The sequence below is a fragment of the Podarcis filfolensis genome (genome assembly GCF_964270895.1).
Source record: "Podarcis filfolensis genome assembly, chromosome: 7".
Taxonomy (NCBI): Eukaryota; Metazoa; Chordata; class Lepidosauria; order Squamata; family Lacertidae; genus Podarcis; species Podarcis filfolensis.
In genome coordinates, this window is record NC_139603.1 from 73,056,636 (window position 1) to 73,079,899 (window position 23,264).

Sequence of the window (23,264 nt, forward strand, 5' to 3'; positions counted from 1 at the left end):
GAGCACAAAGTTGTCAAAGCCTGGCATAGAATATATGTCCAATGCATGACACCCCAATGTTTACTTCCTTGCAACAAACCAATGACTTTTGTTTGAGTGAGACTTGTTGAAGGATATTTAGTCAGCTTCATGTCTGAACAAAGAATTTAATTGCCTCCACCGAAAGAAAAGGTCACTGAAACACTAAAACCAAGTCCACATGATCATGTAAAGTTTATCAGATGAAAAAATGGTTACCAGGTATTGCTGCAGAATAAAGTTCTGCCTGTAAGTATGCATTAATATGGCCTGATAATAACCCAAACGGTTGTGATCCAATTTATGTTTAGAACAACAAAAACTAAATCTATTCAGGGACCAGGGAGATTTCAAATACCGTATTTTTTGCTCCATAACACTCACTTTTTTCCTCCTAGAAAGTAAGGGGAAATTTCTGTGCGTGTTATGGAGCGAATGCCTACGGATGGCGGGGGGATCTGCTGCAGTCGTGAGCAGAGGATCCATGGTTCCCCTTCCTTCCCTCCTCCGTGGCTCGCTTTGCTCGCTTTGAAACAGCAACGCGGGAGAAGAGCCACTGAGTGGGGAGAAGAGAAGGACAGAGAGCCTGGTTACAAAGCACGGATCCACATGGATCCTCAGGACTTTTGCACTGGGTCACCCCAAATTCACCATCAGATCACATAGCATGTCCATGGCTACAGCTTGCACCAAAAAAATCACGCACCCACTGTTGCCTGGGGCCGCAGTGGTGCAAAAACGTGGTTACAAAGCATGGATCCGCATGGATCCTCAGGATTTTTGCATTGGGCTACCCCAAGCTCACCGTCAGATCACATGTCTGTGGCCACAGCATGAACCACAAAAATCATACATCCACTGTTTTGTTTAGAATATTTTTTTTCTTGTTTTTCTCCTCTAAAAACTATGTGCGTGTTATGGTCGGGTGCGTGTTATAGAGCGAAAAATACGGTAGTCACATTTCAAGCAGACAATGGGTTAAGCACCTTATCTGCCCTACGAAATCTCCTGGCAATTCTCTACTCCTAATATTCTCCTCCCAAAGCTGTTTTATCTTTAAATAAATTAATAAATAAATAAACCAAACAGCATCAGGAGCCTTTTGCATGCATTTGCATTTTAAACTTGTAGTTTGTGAGCCCCCTAAGCGTCTAAACTTCAATAATCATTTGAAGCAGAAACCTTTGAATCAAAACAGTTTGAGATCTCACATTTTTCTCTTTCACTCCTCGTGATCTTCTTAAATCAAAGAACATTAAGTATTAGGAAATCTCTTCACATTATGCCATAAAGAAAAAAAGTTGTCAACTTTTCTTTTTTTCCTCCGATAGAACCAGCTCTCTTTGAAACGCTGGGAAATTGCCCCGCAGTAGGTCAGAGAATGACTGGTGTCTAATGTAACTCTCTTTCAAATTATTTATCTTTGGAAGATAGGAACATGGAAAGTTGCCTTATACTGAGCTGGACCAATGGCCCCAGGGCCAGACGAAGAGGGGTGCGGAGGGGGCGGACGGCCCCAGGTGTCTTCGCTGAGGGGGGTGACATTTGGCCCGCTGCCCGCCCGCAATCCCCAAGCCTACCCTGAGCTGTCAGGGGAAGGGGGGAGTTGCGCCGCTTTGCCAGCGGCATTTCCCCCTTCCCTCTTCGTTTTGACAGCTTGGGGAGGCTTGGGAGTCACGGGAGGGCAGCATGCTGAATATCTGCTATCAGTGGCTCGCTCCGCCCCCATGGGTGGCTCGCTCTGCCTCCAGCTGCAGGGTGCATGCGCCGCTCCATGCACCCGAGCAGCTATCCCGCGCCTGGGAGGGCACCCTCTGTGCCCCACACCCTCGGGAGCTTGCCCCACCCCCTTCAGGAGCACGCCCGCCCTGGGCAGCATGGGCATATGGCCCACCACTGATTGGCCCATCTAGTTCAGTACTGTCTACACTGACTGGCAGCAAGTATCCAGGTATTTCAGGCAGGAGACTCTCTGATCCCTACCTGGAGATGCTGAAGAACAAACCTGGGACCTTCAACAAGCAGAGCTGATGCCCTACCACTGAGTCAAGGCTCCTCCTGCGTTTAAGTAGTTTAATTATATGGCTAAAGTAATTTGAAAAACACACTTTTATGAAAAGAGATAAATAGAAAAGTTTTTATTATTATTATTCTACAGCACTATATAAAAGCAGGAGTAAGAACTACACTTAAAGATTTCTTTGAAGTTGCTGAACACGTATATCTTTAATACAGTGGTACCTTTGGTTACGAATGCTTCTGGTTACGAATGCTTCAGGTTATGAACTCTGCTAACCCATAAGTAGCTGCTCCTGGTTGCAAACTTTGCCCCAGGATGAAACGTAAATTGCGTGCCGGAGGTATGCATGTAGTGGGAGGCCCCATTAGCGAAAGCACACCTTAGGATAAGAATGGTTTCAGCTTAAGAACGGACATCCAGAACAAATTAAGTTCGTAACCAGAGGTACCACTGTACAGTGGTACCCCGGGTTAAGTACTTAATTTGTTCTGGAGGTCCGTACTTAACCTGAAACTGTTCTTAACCTGAAGCACCACTTTAGCTAATGGGGCCTCCTGCTGCTGCCGTGCTGCCAGAGCACAATTTCTGTTCTCATCCTGAAGCAAAGTTCTTAACCTGAAGCACTATTTCTGAGTTAGCGGAGTCTGTAACCTGAAGCGTATGTAACCCAAGGTACCACTCTATATTAGAGAGCTACTTCTCTATGACATTTGTCTTTGTCTGAAAAGTCATGAAAATGCAGATACTGATCTATAATCTGGTATGCCGATGGCTAACAGTACAGTCCTAACCATGTCTACTCAGATATGTCTTACTGAAGTCCTTAACAAAAATATTTTAAAAACCATTAAATAGACCAGTATTACTAGTATTATTGTGCCGGTTATAAATAAATAATACTGTAATGATTTATAACACTGCCATTCTACTAAACCTGTTGTTTGTCTTGGAAGCAACTTTCTCCTACATCGGTAAGAAGTATTTGCATAACTGGAATAACATGAGACAAAACTTAGTTGTATGGTATAGATAGCTTATCCTTGGTTCTGATCCATTCCGAAATAGACAATACTGGGATTGATGGATACAGTGACACTAAAAATGTTCTCAGTAAAAGGCAAATAACAGGGCAAGTTATATCAAAATATTTCAAAATTTAGTGGCATGGGGAAATTGGATTTATTTTTTTTTTTTTGCCCTCCAACTACTTGTATTAATCTCAGAGGTCATGCATAGTGTGTAGGTGACACACTTAAGCTTCAGGGAAACAGGATGGTCATCTGCTATACAAATGAGTTTTGACATAATATCACTAGATTCAATCCCTCAAGAAGCAACTTGTCCATCTAGTTCCTTCTGTCTAAAGAAAACAGGTCAGACTGTGAACATCATTTGGCACTGGTTACAACAGCAATAAAAAGCTTGCTGCAAATCAAAGGGGTGTGGAGAATATGGGGAACTTCTGCATATTTACCATCACCAGAATTATAAATAAATACCTGTAAATTACAGTTATTATAAAATGATATTTTAAAAGAAACCTCTGTATGGGTTTCAACAGCTGTTGAAGACAACCAGCCACCTGTATCAATTAATAGCCAAAACATACAGCATCATTTGCATAAGAAGACACATCTAGACCAGACACTTTATTGAGTTGGTTGAGCATCATGACATAGGTTGGATGATGTATATCCATGGGTATAGAAGACTGCTTACATGGGTAAATATTTCTTGATAGACCAATAATAAAATGCGGTTTTCAAAATCCTCTATTTCCATATGTTCCACAGGATGAAGAGAGTGAGATTTACATAAAGGAGGATGTACAATAACTGAAATAAAGATATGAATTGTAGATTCATCTGCGTTTGCAGCCCAGTGGGTTATTTATTATTAGTTATAGGCAATCAGCCTACACAATACAAAATTAGGTAACTATTGGTCCTAGTCTGCGGCCTAAGGACTGTTGATTGGTCAGTTGTTGCTAATCGCAAGGAAGATTGGACGAATAAATGGTTGTTGGTTTTGGCAGGCCTAACAGGCTGTTTTCAATGTGAATTGCTAAAGCCTCTCTCTATGAAGAAAGCAATCCCCGTCCACCAAGACTGGGTAGGACCTGGCAACACACATCATGAAGCGATTGCTGATTGGTTGATTGATTGATTGATTGATTGTATGCATGTGCAAGCTTGCAGCTCGTTTGCCAACAGAGAGTGAAGATGGACTCCAGAGAAACTGGGTGATCTGCTTGTCATGATTGATTGGGAGGGTGGAGGCAAAGAGATTGAGAGAGAGAAGGTTTTTTTGGTTCCAGACTTTCTTTGGGGAGTGGGTGCAGCCCCATCTGCCCAAACTAAGAAACAGTGCCTACAATCCACCACACTAACACATGGCCTTCTGTTACCCACTTATCATCTGTCTTCTTATGCACTGTCATTGGACACACTGGAAACCAAATTTGTAATTAAGCAGAGAAGGAAAGATATGGATTCCAGGAGTTACATGGATCAGCTAATGAACCATATACAGCATGGGCTTGACTTCACAATTTTGTTGACTCACTATCTCTAACAACCTATATGGCAGTTTTGCCAAAGTTCCCTTAACAACAGTTACTGTAAAGCATTAAAATAGGCCAACGAAACTGATCTTATATACTTATGTATAGTAATTTATCCTCGTTTTCTTCCTTACCATATTAAAGTGTGAGGCAGGATGTCTGTATGATGTTTCTAGCTATGAAGCTGTACCAGTGTGCTGCCTTCTGTTTTCTGTTCCATTCTGTAACTATTTGATAGATATTTCCTCATGATTCTCAATTGAGTCTATTTCTGTGAAAGATAGCATCATCACCTAGCCATTTCTCCACAAGAAAAGGAATGAAATCCACTTGTGACTGTATCATTTTGATGGAACATCCTCAAGAGATTCCACAGCTAAGGAAGACTGTTTACAACCCTAACATGGAGACAGCCACTTGATCTCGCTATGGCTAAGGGCACCTGAGCATCAACCCTATTTAGTTTACAAAGAGAAAGGACTGTTTCTAAAAAGACTCAAGACAAACTGGCTTTACAGAAACCCAGAGGAACATATGGAAGAAAAGGAATAAAATAAAAGGACTTTAGCTGGCAGAGCAAACAAGAAAGTAAACAAAATAGCCCTTGAAGGGGAAAAACTTGGGAGTTATTTAGACAGCTACCAGACACATCTTGCAAAGGGGGCAGCTTTTGTTACAAGAAATGTTTACTGTCTTTCAGTGGCAAGGGAAAAGTATTTAACACAGACAAGGGGGAAAAGTCGGGCTGTTTATCAGGAGTCATTTAACCAAGGCCCAAGAATCTAGTTTATTTGATTTATGTTCTAATACAAACAAAATTACAATATCAAAGTTGGGCTGACCATGGTCTCCATTTTTGCAAGACTGTTCATCCTTAGATGAAGCAGGGGCAGCGGGTGGTGAATTTCAGGCAGGTGAACAAATTATAATAATAATAATAATTTATTATTTGTACCCCGCCCATCTGGCTGGGTTTCCCCAGCCACTCTGGGCGGCTTCCATAGAAAACCAAAAATACACTAAAATATCACAGATTAAAAACTTCCCTGAACAGGGCTGCCTTAAGATGTCTTCTGAATGTCAGGTAGTTATTTATCGTTTTGACATCCGATGGGAGGGCGTTCCACAGGGCAGGCGCCACTACCGAGAAGGCCCTCTGCCTGGTTCCCTGTAGCTTTGCTTCACGCAATGAGGGAACCGCCAGAAGGCCCTCGGCGCTGGACCTCAGCGTCCGGGCAGAACGATGGGGGTGGAGACGCTCCTTCAGGTATACTGGGCCGAGGCCGTTTAGGGCTTTAAAGGTCAACACCAGCACTTTGAATTGTGCTCGGAAACATACTGGGAGCCAATGTAGGTCTTTCAAGACCGGTGTTATGTGGTCTCGGCGGCCGCCCCCAGTCACCAGTCTAGCTGCCGCATTCTGGATTAGTTGTAGTTTCCGAGTCACCTTCAAAGGTAGCCCCACGTAGAGCGCATTGCAGTAGTCCAAGCGGGAGATAACCAGAGCATGCACCACTCTGGCGAGACAGTCCGCGGGCAGGTAGGGTCTCAGCCTGCGTACCAGGTGGAGTTGGTAGACAGCTGCCCTGGACACAGAATTGACCTGCGCCTCCATGGACAGCTGTGAGTCCAAAATAACTCCCAGGCTGCGCACCTGGTCCTTCAGGGACACAGTTACCCTATTCAGGACCAGGGAGTCCTCCACACCAGCCCACCCCCTGTCCCCCAAAAACAGTACTTCTGTCTTGTCAGGTTTCAACCTCAATCCATTAGCCGCCATCCATCCTCCAACTGCCTCCAGGCACTCACACAGGACCTTCACCGCCTTCACTGGTTCTGATTTGAAAGAGAGGTAGAGCTGGGTATCATCTGCATATTGATGGACACCCAGTCTAATATTTTTGTGTGGCCGGGTACCTTCATATACAAAGTAGCCAAGGTTTATTTGCTTGATTGAAAAAGCCTTGCCACTGCTTCAAGTGACAGCTTGACTGACACTACTCTACCTACCAATGCTGCAAATTGGACACTTGATGGACATGCTGACATGACCAATCATGGTTGGCCTGTATTCCAGACACCAGAGCAAGGGAAGGTCCATGTGTACAACATAGGAACAAGGGTAGGATGGGACACACATTGGTTTCCCCCTCCCATTCAACAAATGCATGTCCAACAACATTTCTATCCACCAGCCTCTTTTAAATGGCAATTACTGTTTGATGCCCAACAATAACTGTAATCACAATGTCAAGGAAACCACCTACTCTGAGTTGTAATCTACACAAAGACACTTATTGGAATTTATTTGCTGTATGCACTTCACGCCTGCAGTAAAGATTCTAAGGACTCTGACTAGAATCATAGAATAGAATCATAGAGTTGGAAGAGACCACAAGGGCCATCGAGTCCAACCCCCTGCCAGGCAGGAAACACCATCAGAGCACTCCTGACATATGGTTGTCAAGCCTCTGCTTAAAGACCTCCAAAGAAGGAGACTCCACCACACTCCTTGGCAGCAAATTCCACTGTCGAACAGCTCTTACTGTCAGGAAGTTCTTCCTAATGTTTAGGTGGAATCTTCTTTCTTGTAGTTTGGATCCATTGCTCCGTGTCCGCTTCTCTGGAGCAGCAGAAAACAACCTTCCTCCCGCCTTTATGTGACATCCTTTTATATATTTGAACATGGCTATCATATCACCCCTTAACCTCCTCTTCTCCAGGCTAAACATGCCAAGCTCCCTTAGCCGTTCCTCATAAGGCATCGTTTCCAGGCCTTTGACCATTTTGGTTGCCCTCCTCTGGACACGTTCCAGTTTGTCAGTGTCCTTCTTGAACTGTGGTGCCCAGAACTGGACACAGTACTCCAGGTGAGGTCTGACCAGAGCAGAATACAGTGGCACTATTACTTCCCTTGATCTAGATGCTATACTCCTATTGATGCAGCCCAGAATTGCATTGGCTTTTTTAGCTGCCGCGTCACACTGTTGGCTCATGTCAAGTTTGTGGTCAACCAAGACTCCTAGATCCTTTTCACATGTACTGCTCTCAAGCCAGGTGTCACCCATCTTGTATTTGTGCCTCTCATTTTTTTTGCCCAGGTGCAATACTTTACATTTCTCCCTGTTAAAATTCATCTTGTTTGTTTTGGCCCAGTTCTCTAATCTGTCAAGGTCGTTTTGAAGTGTGATCCTGTCCTCTGGGGTGTTAGCCACCCCTCCCAGTTTGGTGTCATCTGCAAATTTGATCAGGATGCCCTTGAGTCCATCATCCAAGTCGTTGATAAAGATGTTGAATAAGACCGGGCCCAAGACAGAACCCTGTGGCACCCCACTAGTCACTCTTCTCCAGGATGAAGAGGAACCATTGATGAGCACCCTTTGGGTTCGGTCAGTCAGCCAGTTACAAATCCACTGAGTGGTAGCATAGTCAAGACCGCATTTTACCAGCTTCTTTACAAGAATATCATGGGGCACCTTGTCAAATGCCTTGCTGAAATCAAGGTAGGCTACATCCACTGCGTTCCCTTCATCTACCAGGCTTGTAATTCTGTCAAAAAACGAGATCAGGTTCGTCTGACATGACTTATTTTTCAGAAATCCATGCTGACTATTGGTGATCACAGCATTCCTTTCTAGGTGCTCACAGACTGTTTGCTTAATGATCTGCTCCAGAATCTTCCCTGGTATTGATGTCAGACTGACTGGGCGGTAATTATTTGGGTCCTCTCTTTTCCCCTTTTTGAAAATAGGGACAACATTTGCCCTCCTCCAGTCTGCCGGGACTTCGCCTGTTCTCCAGGAATTCTCAAAGATGACTGCCAGTGGTTCTGAAATCACATCTGCCAGTTCTTTTAATACTCTTGGATGCAGTTCATCTGGCCCTGGAGACTTGAATACATCTAGACTAGCCAAGTATTCTTGTACTATCTCCTTAGTTATTCTGGGCTGTGTTTCCTCTGCTGAATCATTTGCTCCAAATTCTTCAGGTCGGGCATTGTTTTCTTTATCGGAGAAGACTGAGGCAAAGAAGGCATTGAGGAGTTCAGCCCTTTCTGTGTCCCCTGTTTGCATTTCACCATCTTCTCCTCTGAGTGACCCCACTGTTTCTTTGTTCTTCCTTTTGCTACGAACATACCCATAAAAGCCTTTTTTGTTGCTTTTAACCTCTCTAGCAAGCCTGAGTTCATTCTGTGCTTTAGCTTTTCTGACTTTGTGTCTACACGTGCTGGCTATTTGTTTGAATAGGCAGAAAGTCTTTCTGGAATCAGTAAAAAATACATAGGTTTATGCTGCAAATTATACCACACTGCCATGTTGAATTTATAGATCGCATACAGTGAGTGGAAGTTATACCAAAAGGTAAATGAATAAATTCCAGCATTGCTGGTTTCAAAGCTGGGAGCTAGTTCATAGTTTTTCTCAAGTACTGCTAGAAATAGGGAAGAAATCTGTTCAGTTTGCATGTGAATCCACATAATTTGCACTCCTTGAACAGATATGTGAAACACAGATAATCTTCACAATGTGCACTTCTCTGAATTTTGTGACAGTGTCATCCAATAAAAAAGTGTACCCCCAAAAATACACATATTAGAGAAACGTAAGTGGACATAGCAGTAAAAATAACATAGAAAACACTTCCAAAAATGTGTTTATGAATGTGTCTTAAGATAAATGAACACAAAAATATGTATAAATACTGATGCAGACTTTTGCTATGGTTATGACTTATAAACCCTATATGGCTTAGGCTATCTGAAGGACCACATTCTCACATAGGAACTTGCCTGAGCTCTCAGTTATTCTGAGGAGGCCCTTCTTTTAAGTCCTCCCACCTTCACAGTCACCCTTTGTGTAAAATTAATGCTTATACTTTTTCATATTTCTCAATTTAGCAATATTCATTTTTATGCTCTGTACAATCTAGAGAACTCAGATAAAGTTAATAATGCTGATGATTTTGGTTTGATAGTCTGTAGTGAGCATCCATATATCCAGAAATTCCAGTGATAAAAACAACTGTTCATATGAACCTACATTCCTTCAGGTATTCCATAAAAGTATGCATGCAGTATTTCTGCTGCTGAAAAGAACAGCTTAAGATCTATAGATCAGAGTTTCTGCACATTACTTCCTGCATTGATAAGGTGAACTGATAAACTGAAAAACTTCACAGGGGAAAATATTAACTTTATATTTCACCTCACATCTGTGCGTAGGAACCAGAAATGAAGAAAAATGGACTCAAAAGTGAAAAGGACACTTAAAACATATCCTAAATTCTTGAGTGGATATAACGCCCTATAGGTGTGATTCCTAAGAAAGTTCCAGATGAATAAAATTTCCTCCACCATCTGCCTCTTTTGAAAACAGTCAATTAGTGACTTAATTGACTTGGCACCTTGTACAGTGTAGTACACATATGCTATGCCTTATCAAGCGATTCACTTTGCACTAAGTTATACAAAAGCTGCCTCACAGCTTTGTGACTATTTCATTTTACAAACATGTTGCAGTTTGAGAAAAGAAATGATGCCCAAGGGTTAAAGTCTTCTCTGTGCTGGATTATGAACACATTACTTCGGTAGGCAACAATGCACCATACTGGCATACCAAATGTTATTTATTACTTATTGCTCTCCTTATTGTGGCTTTGTTTTGAAAGCCTGGGGGAGGACTGCAAAGACATCAGGTTGCCTTTAAGGGGAATGTGAGAAAGTTACTTGTGATGCGAAAGAAACATAATCTGCCACCCCAATTTGTCTTCTTGTTCACTTTAAAACTTTTCTTTACTCTCTCCTATTATATTCACAAGGTTGCTCTTATTCAAAAACAAATCTTACATGGCCCCAACCTGGAGGCTTGAGTTACACTTACGTTTCATTTATATCAATAGGATTTCAGTTGTAATATACCTGTTCCATTTTTTTAAAATTGAGTGAAACTCCTCCAGAGTACACCAATGCATTTGTCACCAGGCCAGACACAATTGATATGATTGTATAATAATAATAATAATAATAATAATAATAATAATAATAATAATAAATAATTTATTATTTCTACCCCACCCATTTGGCCGGGTTTTCCCAGCCACTCCAGGTGGCTTTAAATATGTAGGTTTATCCATTGAAATGTAATATATGTTGTAGCTCATACTTAAGCCTTGACTAATTTTCCATATTTCACTTGTTTCACTTTTACTTGGTGTCAGGCTTTGGGGAATCGACTTCCTCCCCTGTGGCCGTAAATAAGCAGATGCAATGAAAGGAAATGCTTACCAGTTAGTTTCTTTAATAAACACAGTGAGGGAGAAAATAAAGTGTCTATCTAGAATGGCGGTGCTCCCAATTAAGGCTCACACCCCCTCCGTCCCTATTAATCTACGTCACTCCTACGTCTTGTAATCTGAATTTGTACCCTCTGCGCTTTCTGTTCTGAGACTTTCTGAGCTCTTCTCGACCTTGGAGGGCGATGGAGGAATGTTGTCCAATGACTGTGAATCTGTTAACCCTCTCACTCCCAGTGTTTCTTCTCCTAGCTGTTCGCCACCCAGTATTTCCCAACTTCTGCCTTTTGAACTATGCAAACTACTATTCGAAATCTATACTGTCCTCCTGCTCCTGGGAAGATTCAGGATCAGGGGGAGGGGGTGGCTCCCACCATTCTTCCTCAGTGCAGCCCTCCTCAGTACAGTCCATGACAACTGGTCCTAGAACAAGGGTGCAAATACTAGGCACATTCAAGTTCACCCGATCCAACCCCTTCACATGAACAGTACCACTTAATGTTTAATGTTAACAGCACCACTAAATGTTTCCCAGCATGAACAGGGATTATTTTCAGAATGAGGGTCACATTCTCTTCTGTGCAAACTTACAAAGGCCACATGCTACTGAGAAGGAGGCATACATACAAATGGATGGAATAATAAATAGAACTTTTGCCTTTCTACTGTAGGCTACTTTCTAGATATGCTCACACATGCCTTTCTGCCTTTAACCCAGGTTACCAGGAAGCATGATCAGATTTCAACAACACATTCTTGCCGAGCCAAGGCTCTCAAGGATACACTGAATAAAAACTACAGCATTAAAAACCCATGTGCAAGGGCTTCCTATTTTTTCTACAAAGTCAACATTTAATAGTTCTCCATATCTACAAAGCATTTCCCTGCTTATTTAAAAGAACAGAGACTTGGGATTCCTCTGAATATGCAACAGATCAGCTGTAAAGGAGGGGGTGCCTTTTAAAATATTTTTAGGGATCTGAAGCAATATTTCTCATACTCTCTTGACACTGTTTTCTTCCTCATGAAAATGTGGGTTTTATTAGTAGCTATTTGTAGTTAAATGTAGTTATTTGTATGCAAAACTGTTTACAACTGCCTTTCAAACTCTGTAAAGCATCATTTGCAATTATGATAATGATGATAAAAAAATAATAGACTAACTACAAAAAAACCTTGAAACCCACTGCTAGAGAAATATTCTCTATTATGAAATGATTTATCTGTTTGAGATTCCTTATATTTAGAAAGTAACATTGAATGTGTGTAATCTATAATAAAACATTGCAAATCCATCAAATATATGCAGAGTACTTTTCCACAACAAATTAACCCCTCATTGTTCCCAGCTAAGAAAAAATATATATTCATACATCAGGGTTCTACATTTAATTGACAGCTTTCAGAATATATTTGTCATCTAAATTATTTTATAATCAGGTTAATGACTCCAGTACTACTGTTGTGATGTCCTTTGTCGAACTATTGCGTTCATGAAACCTATTTGTATTTTCTGAAACGGAACTAAGCTCTTATAGTTGCTCAGAAAGCACTGTCTCATAAGCACAGCTACAACAAATTCTCAATGACACTATCTGCCTTCAGCAGATGACAACCGATAATCTAACCTGAAATGTAAAAAATGTGCTTGGCATTTTTAGAATAAACAATTCATTACAGGTCATGACTGATTTATGTATGTCCACTTGTTGAGTGACCACACATGCATGCATTGTGGTGACCCAGAAGTAGCTGGAAAAGGGGACAAAATGGGTGGTGGTGAAATGGGGGCAGGGTGGGGGTGTCAGGAGCTCATCCTACTCTCGAGTAGAACCCTGGCAGAGACACATGCCTGACTGGCATGTTCTCTCCCTCCTGGTCGATTGTTCGGGAGTGTCTAAAGTTTTCTTCTGCCCGAACATCACAGCCACCGATGCCAACAGACATCGGCATACTTAGGGATCTGCAGAGTTTGTGCACCTTGAGTGACAGACCTCAGCAACTAAGCATTTTGGCTAATCTGCTTTATTTACATATAAACACACACGGAGCACTGCAACATGGCTCCCTCTCTCATTAGCATCAGACAGCAAAGAAAGAACAAAGGAATATAGTCCCACTTCACAGAACACAATAACACAAACATCCTGTCTCCATCACTTCCCACTCTGTGGAGTCAAAATATACACTGTCATGTGATAGACAAAAATCCCATGACTGCAATCATGGAGCAGGAATTCTAACAGGGGGCAGAACAGGGTGGAATGGGATAATAACAATAACAATAATAATAGGAATGGGATGGAGGGAGGGAGCTTATACGTGCGGCACCACCATGTGCAATGACCCGGAATGCTAGAGGGTTGCCTGTATTTCAAAATAGGGACAGCAGGGGCAGGGCAGGAAAAAGCACTAACATTTCAACACTGTTTTTTCATCATTAATGTGATAATTAAAATACCAATGGATGATACCCAACATTAGTAATACTCAGAGCAGACACAGTGAAATCAGTTGACTTAAATCTATTTATTTCAGCAAGTCTACTTTGAGGCTGAATTCAGACAACATTTTATTCCTTCTTCATGACATTGCTTTACCTGCTCATTTTTTTAAAAAAATAATAATCATGTGATCTTTCACACAATGTAAAATAGATTTCTAGAAATATAAGTTTGCTCATTTCCATGTTAATCATTTCAAGAAGGAAAAAAACACATCAAATTGCAACACCATTAACACAGAAAATCAGAGGAGCCTGGTGTGGATGAAATTTGTGATGGTATACCAGCAGATATTTCTTTCACATCGTTTAAAATTTAGTGTGATGTGGCAGTATATTGATTCCGTAATACAACCAAGTAGTACAGTGTTAAACAACACGGGGGACAAGATGGAACCCTGCACCAAACAATGTGTCTTCTATTTTCTGGAACAACCCTGGATGTATGAGTAGAAGTACAGTGACTCCAATCCTCAAGTGCTCTATGAGGATACCATGGTAAATGGTATTGAAAGTAGCTGAGAGGTCAAGGAGCAATAGCAGGGCCACACTCCCATCGTTCTCCTGACATATTCCAGGGTGATCAGGGTGACCTGGCCTGAAGCTGGACGGAAATGGATCCAGATTATCAGTTTCCTCCAAACATAACTGAAGCTGGGCTATCACTGTCTCAAGCACCCTGGTCAAATAAAGGATATTTGACACAAGGGGATAGTTGCTTAAGACTTCTGAGTCCATGGAGAGGAAGAGAGGACACACCATGGCATCCTTCAAGGCAGATAGTACCCTGCCTTCTAATGAAGTATTCATCACCCCCGGACCCCCTGAGTCAGTCCTCTTGGCCTAGCTCTAAGAAGCCAAGATGGGCAAGGATCAAGAGGATAGACAGTTGGCCACGCTTCTCCAAATTCAGCTGAACATGGTCATTGCAAGTGTTTTAGCATAATATTTCTTAAATGATTTTAACGCTGTAATTGCTAATAATGTTGTTTGTTGTAAGGAACTTGGCATATCATTTTGCAACAGAGCTATTATGGATCATTAGACCAATTATCGATACTAATGACGCACTCTGAATTTTATACCCCTTGCCATACTCAAGCCTGAATTCTATAAGAAATAATGAAATTCATTTTGAAGTACCTCAAATAAAGTGGCTTCAGAAATCATATATTTTGCAGGTTTCTGTGATGTTTTAATAGCCTGTTAAGCCTACTTGTATTTAAGTTCAGCTCCTTAATATCATTTTCATTACCATGTAATATCATTTCATCATGTTTATTTCTCCTTTCCCTTGATATGTAAGAAAGCTGTCATACCTCCATGAGTACCCATTAAATGTTCTGGCTATCAAAAAATAAGTGAGAATTCTGCAATGACTATGATTAGCAATTAAGTAATGTTAAATAGTTTGCAGGTGCTAACTTGCTTATTCATGTTTCTTACGATGCTATATTTAGGATTCACAACTGTTCAGTGAGAAGACCCAGAGCATGTCACACTTTGTTTTATGGCAAGTTATTTATTTTCAGACTGAAAATATTGTACCTGCTACATTGCTTTCTAACTGCATTAAATAGCTGTAGGATGAATAAAGAAACAAGTTATTCCAATTCAACTTTCTAGAACATTAATTAAATAATAAAATTTGTGAATCGTTAAACATCACAAGGCATTCTTTGCAACTGCTGCTGAACTGAGTCTCTCGTCCCTACTAGGAAGATATCCCCAGATTAAATTTGATTGCACCGTCAGGCAATTGGATATTTTCAATATCTGCAGCATCTGTTAATCAGCAATTCCAAAACATTTTCCACCACTGGGTTTCTGTTTTACCTCTGTGATGTGAAATGAACAGCATTAGATTCCAGATTATTCCAACATCTGAAACCAAAACTGGGAATGAAAAATGTTTGTGAGATGTATGTGAAGCTAGTGCAGAGGGAATCACTGATCTTACCACCTGGTGTATTTATTTTGTATTAGATCTGAATGTTCAGTGAAAATAAATAGTACTGCTATACTCTTCAACAATATTACAGAAGGACCGATTTACCCATTGGCAGGAATGTTGGATTTGTTCCTCTGGTGTGTATGCACTGCACCCAAGTCCCCGATGCGTAACTCCTCCCCCTCCCATTAAGCAACACTAACCCATTTCATAGAATCATAGAATCATAGAATCATAGAATCATAGAATCATAGAGTTGGAAGAGACCACAAGGGCCATCGAGTCCAACCCCCTGCCAAGCAGGAAACACCATCAGAGCACTCCTGACATATGGTTGTCAAGCCTCTGCTTAAAGACCTCCAAAGAAGGAGACTCCACCACACTCCTTGGCAGCAAATTCCACTGTCGAACAGCTCTTACTGTCAGGAAGTTCTTCCTAATGTTTAGGTGGAATCTTCTTTCTTGTAGTTTGGATCCATTGCTCCGTGTCCGCTTCTCTGGAGCAGCAGAAAACAACCTTTCTCCCTCCTCTATGTGACATCCTTTTATATATTTGAACATGGCTATCATATCACCCCTTAACCTCCTCTTCTCCAGGCTAAACATGCCCAGCTCCCTTAGCTGTTCCTCATAAGGCATCGTTTCCAGGCCTTTGACCATTTTGGTTGCCCTCCTCTGGACACGTTCCAGTTTGTCAATGTCCTTCTTGAACTGTGGTGCCCAGAACTGGACACAGTACTCCAGGTGAGGTCTGACCAGAGCAGAATACAGTGGCACTATTACTTCCCTTGATCTAGATGCTATACTCCTATTGATGCAGCCCAGAATTGCATTGGCTTTTTTAGCTGCCGCGTCACACTGTTGGCTCATGTCAAGTTTGTGGTCAACCAAGACTCCTAGATCCTTTTCACATGTAGTGCTCTCAAGCCAGGTGTCACCCATCTTGTATTTGTGCCTCTCATTTTTTTTGCCCAAGTGCAATACTTTACATTTCTCCCTGTTAAAATTCATCTTGTTTGTTTTGGCCCAGTTCTCTAATCTGTTAAGGTCGTTTTGAAGTGTGATCCTGTCCTCTGGGGTGTTAGCCACCCCTCCCAGTTTGGTGTCATCTGCAAATTTGATCAGGATGCCCTTGAGTCCATCATCCAAGTCGTTGATAAAGATGTTGAATAAGACCGGGCCCAAGACAGAACCCTGTGGCACCCCACTAGTCACTCTTCTCCAGGATGAAGAGGAACCATTGATGAGCACCCTTTGGGTTCGGTCAGTCAGCCAGTTACAAATCCACTGAGTGGTAGCATAGTCAAGACCGCATTTTACCAGCTTTATTTGCTTGGAACCTAGCATAGCAGCTCTGTTCCACCCAGGGACAGGATTGTTGACAAAAAAAAAAAAAAAAAAACTACCCAGAAGTTAACTAGGAAAAATTAACAAAGTTGAAATTTAACCAGGTTCAGTCTGTTTTCATCACATCAATTGCAGTGTATCAATGCAGCTAATGCTCTTGCAGCACTAACAAGTCTCTTTTCCCCTTGGAATTCTTTGAATAGGTTTTGGTCCACTGCTCTGCATTGTTGTTGTTGTTGTTTACTCCTAGCAGTTTGATATATTTGACACATACAAATTAAAATAGCACATACAAATGATTTTAAATCCTGAAAGAGGTGTAACAAAACGCTGTATAGACTAAATAAAATTCTATTAGTTTATCATGAAGAGTTTCTGGATTATGAATTGTATCTATGTCTTTGCAGAGAGAAAGTAGGAGCTGAGAATCATGAGGCCAGGGCCTGCCAAATTCTAGTCTTAGTAGAGCAGTGGGAGTGAAGGAGCATTCAAGCCCATCTCTTGCAATCCCTTCTTTACAACTACAAAGAGCTTTCTTCTCTTAAGGAATGATGGAGTGGAGTGTATTTAATATTGTCCCTCTGATTCACCAACTTGTTTTCAAGACTGGCTGCTCTGAGAGTTGTGTTCCTGACTTAAATTTTGTCACCGGTCATCCATATGGCTTTTACACTTTGAGAAAGGATAAATTTCTATACCCATAACCTTCTAGCAACTGAGAGAGAAATATAACCAGGTAGACTGTACAGGATCAATAATTCACATAGCCGTTTACGAGGAAATCCCTGAAGTCCCTTTCCACTGTTCTCTCAGTGCCTTCACAGAAATGCCATGGAGAAGCAATAGTCTTATTTCAAATAATGTTTACCACACTGCTCATGGATCATTCTTTAGGAGAAAACAGTATATGTCATGGCCTGGTATGGAACTTACTTATCTCACAGCACAAAAGAAATGCTCTCTGAATTTCTGCACATGTCCTTTACACACCATTCCTTTTCACACCATTTTTAACCCCGCAACAAAAAAGAAAGAAAGAAAAAGAATGAGGGTTGTATCCCATGTTATTCATTCAATGAGCAAGCCCACTGGAATTGATAGACCTAACAAACATGGGTCCATTAATTTCAGTGGGTCTACAACAAGTGGAAATTAGCTGGCTACAACCTTGAAAATACAATTTTATTAGCCAGGCACTGGTAACTTCCATAAGCATAACCTAATATACAAAGGCCAAGTGTGGACAACTTCTGACTTGTGGAAACTATTGGGAAGAACCTCCCAGTCCTCAACACTGGATCTGCAACATGCTGATCTGCACCTTTCATCACCTTCCCAGTCGTAACACAACAGCTCCATTCCTTAGCCAGTGGGCCATTACTAAAGAAGGTAACATCCACTTCAAGGTGGCCAGGTTGGGTTAGTGGTCATCACCCTTCAGGTGCCTCAGACACCTGATAGCTTGCTGAGCTATCACATTACCTGCTCAGTCTTGATAAAAATAAAATAAAATATCCAATTAGCCCAAGTATGAAACAGTACAGAGTGGTTGCCGAACGTTTCTGAAACATCAGAGACCATTAAAAAATATCCTAATCATGCCCACAGTTGTAAAATAGATGATCTCTTATTGTTACACAAAAATAAGTGGATAGGTCTAAAAGGTTTATGATTCTGTCACACCATAGTAAGTCAGATATTATTTGACAAAATGAATCTGATGTTGTTGTGAAAATGCTTGTGTATTCATCAACTTACCTTAAGTTCTCTATATTTATGTTTTTGTTAGCTTCAGTGGGTTTTTTTTCTTAAAAAAATGTTTAGGGGTACTCTCATTTTCCTACTCATTTTGAAATACAGCTCCTCAATGAGGCCAAACTTAGATGCATAAAATGTTTAGGGGTATGCATCCCCCTGCGTCCCCCCCGAAAAAAAGCACTGGTTAGCTTTATATTATATTTTTAACACAATCAATTGTAAGCTGAATGACTGAGTGACTGGATCAATGCTAGCTCTGCTTAAACTGCTGAAAGCTATTGACAGCTATTGCAAACAATCTTTGCCTTTGAGAATTCAAGTGGTTAGCTACCTTTCTTGGAAGTTTCAGATCAAAAATACATTAATTGGCATAGTTAGGGCAGGGTCTTCTAGAAAAGGCAATAAAGAACATCTTGATAAAGCTGGAGATCCTTGTAATTATGATGTCAACTTGCCTTTTGTTTAATTTTGGGTAGGGGGGACAGAGAAAGAAGGTCAAAGGGTTGAACAACTACAGGCAAGAAAACAATATGAACTCTGAACAGATTGGGGAACCGGGCCAAAACTAACCAAATGAATTTAAATAGGAATAACCAGCAACACAAATATAAGATGAGAGATACCTGGTTTTACAAGTACCGGTAGTACAAGTGAAAAGCATTAGTAGAACACAAGCTTAACAAAAGTCAACAGTGTGATTCAGCGGGGGGGGGGGGGGGAGCGAGTTAATGCTATTAGGTTGCATCAACAGAAGTATAGTGTCCAGATCAAGAGAAGTAATAGTCCCACTCTATTCTGCCTTGGTCAGTCCACACTGTGGTCAGGTGCCCAGTTCTGGGCACCACAATTTGAGAGAGATATTGGTAAACTGTAATGTGTGCAGAGGAGGGTGACCAAGATGATCAAGGGGCTGGAAACCAAGTCTTCTGTGGAACAGTTGAGGGGGTTGATATGTTTGGTCTGGAAAGGAGGAGACTGAGAAGAGCTATGATAGCCATCTTCAAATATCAAAAGGGCTGTCACACTGAAGATGTAGCAATAATGTTTTCTCCTGATTCAGATGTTGGAACCCTAACCAAGGAGAGTCTGACTATCCATTAGGAAGGAGCAGCATTATTACTACTTCAGCCATTTGAGATCACCAGAGTAAAACCTTTTCAGACAACAGTTTGTAGATTCTGACTCATTTCTGCGCCTTTCCGACAGAATAGTCAAATTAGAGAAAGCCACTCCCAGCAACTTTTAATAAGATGCCATTGAAAATTATGTACACATAATAAAGTACAATTCCACACAAAAAACCAAAGCAAAATGGGCCTTCCCAAATTTTCTTTCTTTAGTATACTCTGGTTTCACCTCAGACTGTAGAAATCTTTTCTTTAGTTTTCCTTTTGTAGACTGAAAGCCAAGGATTACACTCGGGTCCTTTTAGGAACATCTTTGATAGCTTATAGTTACCTTTGTAGTTAACTTTGAAGCCAATTGAGCCCACACTTTCATCAGTTTGAAGATGAAGCCACATCTGATTGTTCATGCTGACAATTAAATCTGGTACGAAGCTTCCCGTTAACCTAATCATAAACAAAATAAAAATCCCATTAGCTGGAAATTGTCTTCAAATAAAGAGATATTAAAAAGGCAAGAAAGAGATCTTGATTACAGCACGCTAAGGGACTAGAACATCACAGCATTTCAAAAAGTCATCAGGAGAGATGCTACCAATTGAAAATCTTACAGCTAAGTAACAGCATGATAATAATTTTTATCTAATTCTTGCAATTGACACTTAGGGTTAAAAAGAAAGCTGTTCTGTTTGAAAGGTAAAAGCTAGTTTTAATGATAAAATTGTAATGTCTGGATTTTTCTCACATTATTATAATATTACCCAAGAGATTCTCATAGAGCTAGAACTTGTGGACATCCAATGAAGCTGAACGTGGCAAGATTCAGCACAGATAAAAGAAAGTACATTTCCCAAGGCAGCATTGATGGCCACCAACTTGGATGGCTTTAAAAAGGATTGGGTAATTTCATGGAGGGCAAGGCTATCGATGCTGCTAGCCACAATGGCTACGTTCTAGCCCCACTATCAGAGGATTCTCAAACAAGTTGCTGGAAACTGCACTCGTGTCCTGCTTGCAGGCTTCCACAGACATCTGGTTGGCCACTGTGAGAATGGGATGCTGGATTAGATGAGGCATTGGCCTGTTCCACCAGGTTCTTATGTTCTTATGAGACTGAACACTGAAGGATGGTGACAACCTTATGAGGGCTATCATTCTGAATGAAGGTGGTCAACATACTCAAGGGTAGAAGGTGGAACTGCCCCAGAATGTGGAACTCCCACCACCATGCCAAGTGCTCTCCTCTGGGCTCTGTCCCTGCCCATTCCCACTAACCATCTTTGCTTGTTCTCACAAAGCCCTTTGATTCAACTCCACTTCTGAAGGCAGCTCACCAAGCCAAACTCTCTTTCCCTCCTCACTGCAGCCCTCACTATCAATGAAAACACTCCACTGAACTCCTGGACAGTGGGGGCTATGTTATGGGGCAGAGATTGGAGGGGGGAAATTCACATAATCAGGCATCAGGATCTTACAATAGACAAACAGGATTGCACCAAAGGTTTCATCAAAAGGGCAAGGTTTGCAGAGATATATGAAGGAAATGATTTTGTAAACGCCTTTGAGGGTTTTTTGTTGTGTTGTGTGTTTTTTTACAATCAAGCTGTGTATAAATTGTATGAAATAAAGAAGTAAAAGTCTTCTAGGATGCTGTTCCAACCACAAGAGATGGAAATAGGGTAGTCTAGCTGAACAGCAGGAGACAAATGATATGCAATTTGTTGTTTTGCTTAAACCTCAGATTGAATCCACGATTTTGTTTTTTTGTTTTTTAAGAAGTCCTATAGTTAAAGGGTTGTTCTGTCAAGATAATGAGCACATAGTCAAGCAGCAAACATGATGCCACTGAATCATCTGACTCATACAGGAACAGAATTCCTAATAGAGGAATGTTTATTGAACAGCAAATTTTATCTATGACCTGAAATGGCTCTGTGATTCAAACTTCCAGCAAAAGCAGATGGAAGGTTTCTAAATGCATTCCACAGGGCAGGGATGAGGAATCACAGCAGTACCTGCTTTGTTATGGAAATGTGGCTTTTTGACCAATATACCCTCATGTCAGGCTAAATTTCATTCATACCAGTGGGTGTGATGTGACACAACAATTAATACCATTTGGATGACATCGCTGCTGCCGCATCCTTACCACACATGCATACTTCTGTCCCTCCCACAATTACTCCATGAAAACAGCAGTTAGGAAAACGGGAATAGAATAAGCTGCTATGTGAAGGCTCCACATTGTTCCTTTGTAGCTGTGACTATGCCTTGCCTATTCCCGGGACATCAGGCAGCTATGGCTGCTTAAAACATCCTCACAAGTCAAATGCTTGTTCTGCACTACTACCAGAGGGCCAGGCCAACCACTGAACTGTAATGAAAGGCAATGCATTCCTAGCGTAGTTAATATCTTAATTCAGACTTCTTTGGTACAATATAAGAAGCAAGAGTTCTGATGTGCCTCTGGCTTTCTTCTTATCATTATCATCATCATCATCATCGTTGTTGTAGTTTTCATAATGAATTATACCCCACCTTTCTTCAAAGCACAGAAGGTGACTTACAACAATGGAATACAAAATAAGGTAGTGCCCCGATCTATGGAAGACACGGGGCTTTGTGACTGTACTGTGGACTTCATCTATGCTCTCAGTACTATGAGCACCGCATAATCAACACAGCTGAAGACTTCCAGAGCTGCAGATAATTATTTGTCTCGACACACTTCCCTGATCATCTTAGATTCTCTTTCATATATTTCACATATTCTGTTTTCAAAATTTTGATACATATTCCCAGGTGGAAACAGTAAAAGCTTCCTGCTCTTATATATTCATAGTAGATCAGTGATTTTTCGTTTAATTAGAGCATCTATTGTGAATTCACTATTCTGACAGTGCAGGAAACATTTCACAGGTGCAGCATGTTGCGGAGAGATTAATACAGTGCTTCTAGCACCAGAGCACATGTTTGGAACATGAGAAGCTGCTTCATAGGGAGTTAGAATATTGATCCATCTTGCTCAGTATTGACATTGGCTTTACAGTGGTCTCTCTCGGTCCAACTTCCAGGCAGGACTGTGTCAAGACATTTTGGCACGTGAGGCAAACCACAAAATGGTGCCTCCCATACCAAGGAAGGAGTGAGTGAAGATCTACATCAGGAAAAAGGCTTGGAGGAGACCAGTGGTGCCTCCTGTTTGCCAGTGGCCACTGTAGAGGCAACATGGGAGGGGGGGCTGCTGAGGAGGCATCTGGTCCGGCTTCTAAGGAGTATGCCACAGCTGTCGCAGCGGACAGTGGACACAGCTACACAACTGCAAATAAAACCCTCTAAATGTGTTGTAAAGTGCAATATACAACTGTGACACTAGATGGCAACAGTGAGCTATGCAAAATTTAATGTATTTTTCAAAATGTTTTTTTTTTTTTTTAAAGCATTTTCACAGCGTTTTTAATATGTGTGTAGATTCCATCAGTGTATTTGTTGGGGGCCGGATCTCCTGCCTCTGTGGATCCTGTCTCACTGATTGCCTCATGGGTGAGCCAGCCCTGCTTCCAAATAGGATCCTCTTCAAGGAAGTTCCTACTTGTGATCGGGACCTTGGGGCCCCCATGGCATCCGGAGGCAGTGCTTAGCCCGGCGTTGCTGGGGCGATCACCCAAGTCCCAGCACCCAATCAGGCT

General features: G+C 41.4%; 1 protein-coding gene across 5 annotated transcripts in view; it reads right to left on the reverse strand.

Annotated features, from left to right (window-relative positions):
• CSMD3 (CUB and Sushi multiple domains 3) overlaps positions 1 to 23,264 on the reverse strand; it is a 584,373-nt gene that overhangs the window by 215,441 nt on the left and 345,668 nt on the right. For all 5 annotated transcript variants that reach the window (XM_083621789.1, XM_083621788.1, XM_083621791.1 and 2 more), the window contains one exon: positions 19,910 to 20,022. In XM_083621789.1, the coding sequence (XP_083477915.1) occupies positions 19,910 to 20,022 (113 nt within the window). The remainder of the gene's footprint in view (positions 1 to 19,909; positions 20,023 to 23,264) is intronic.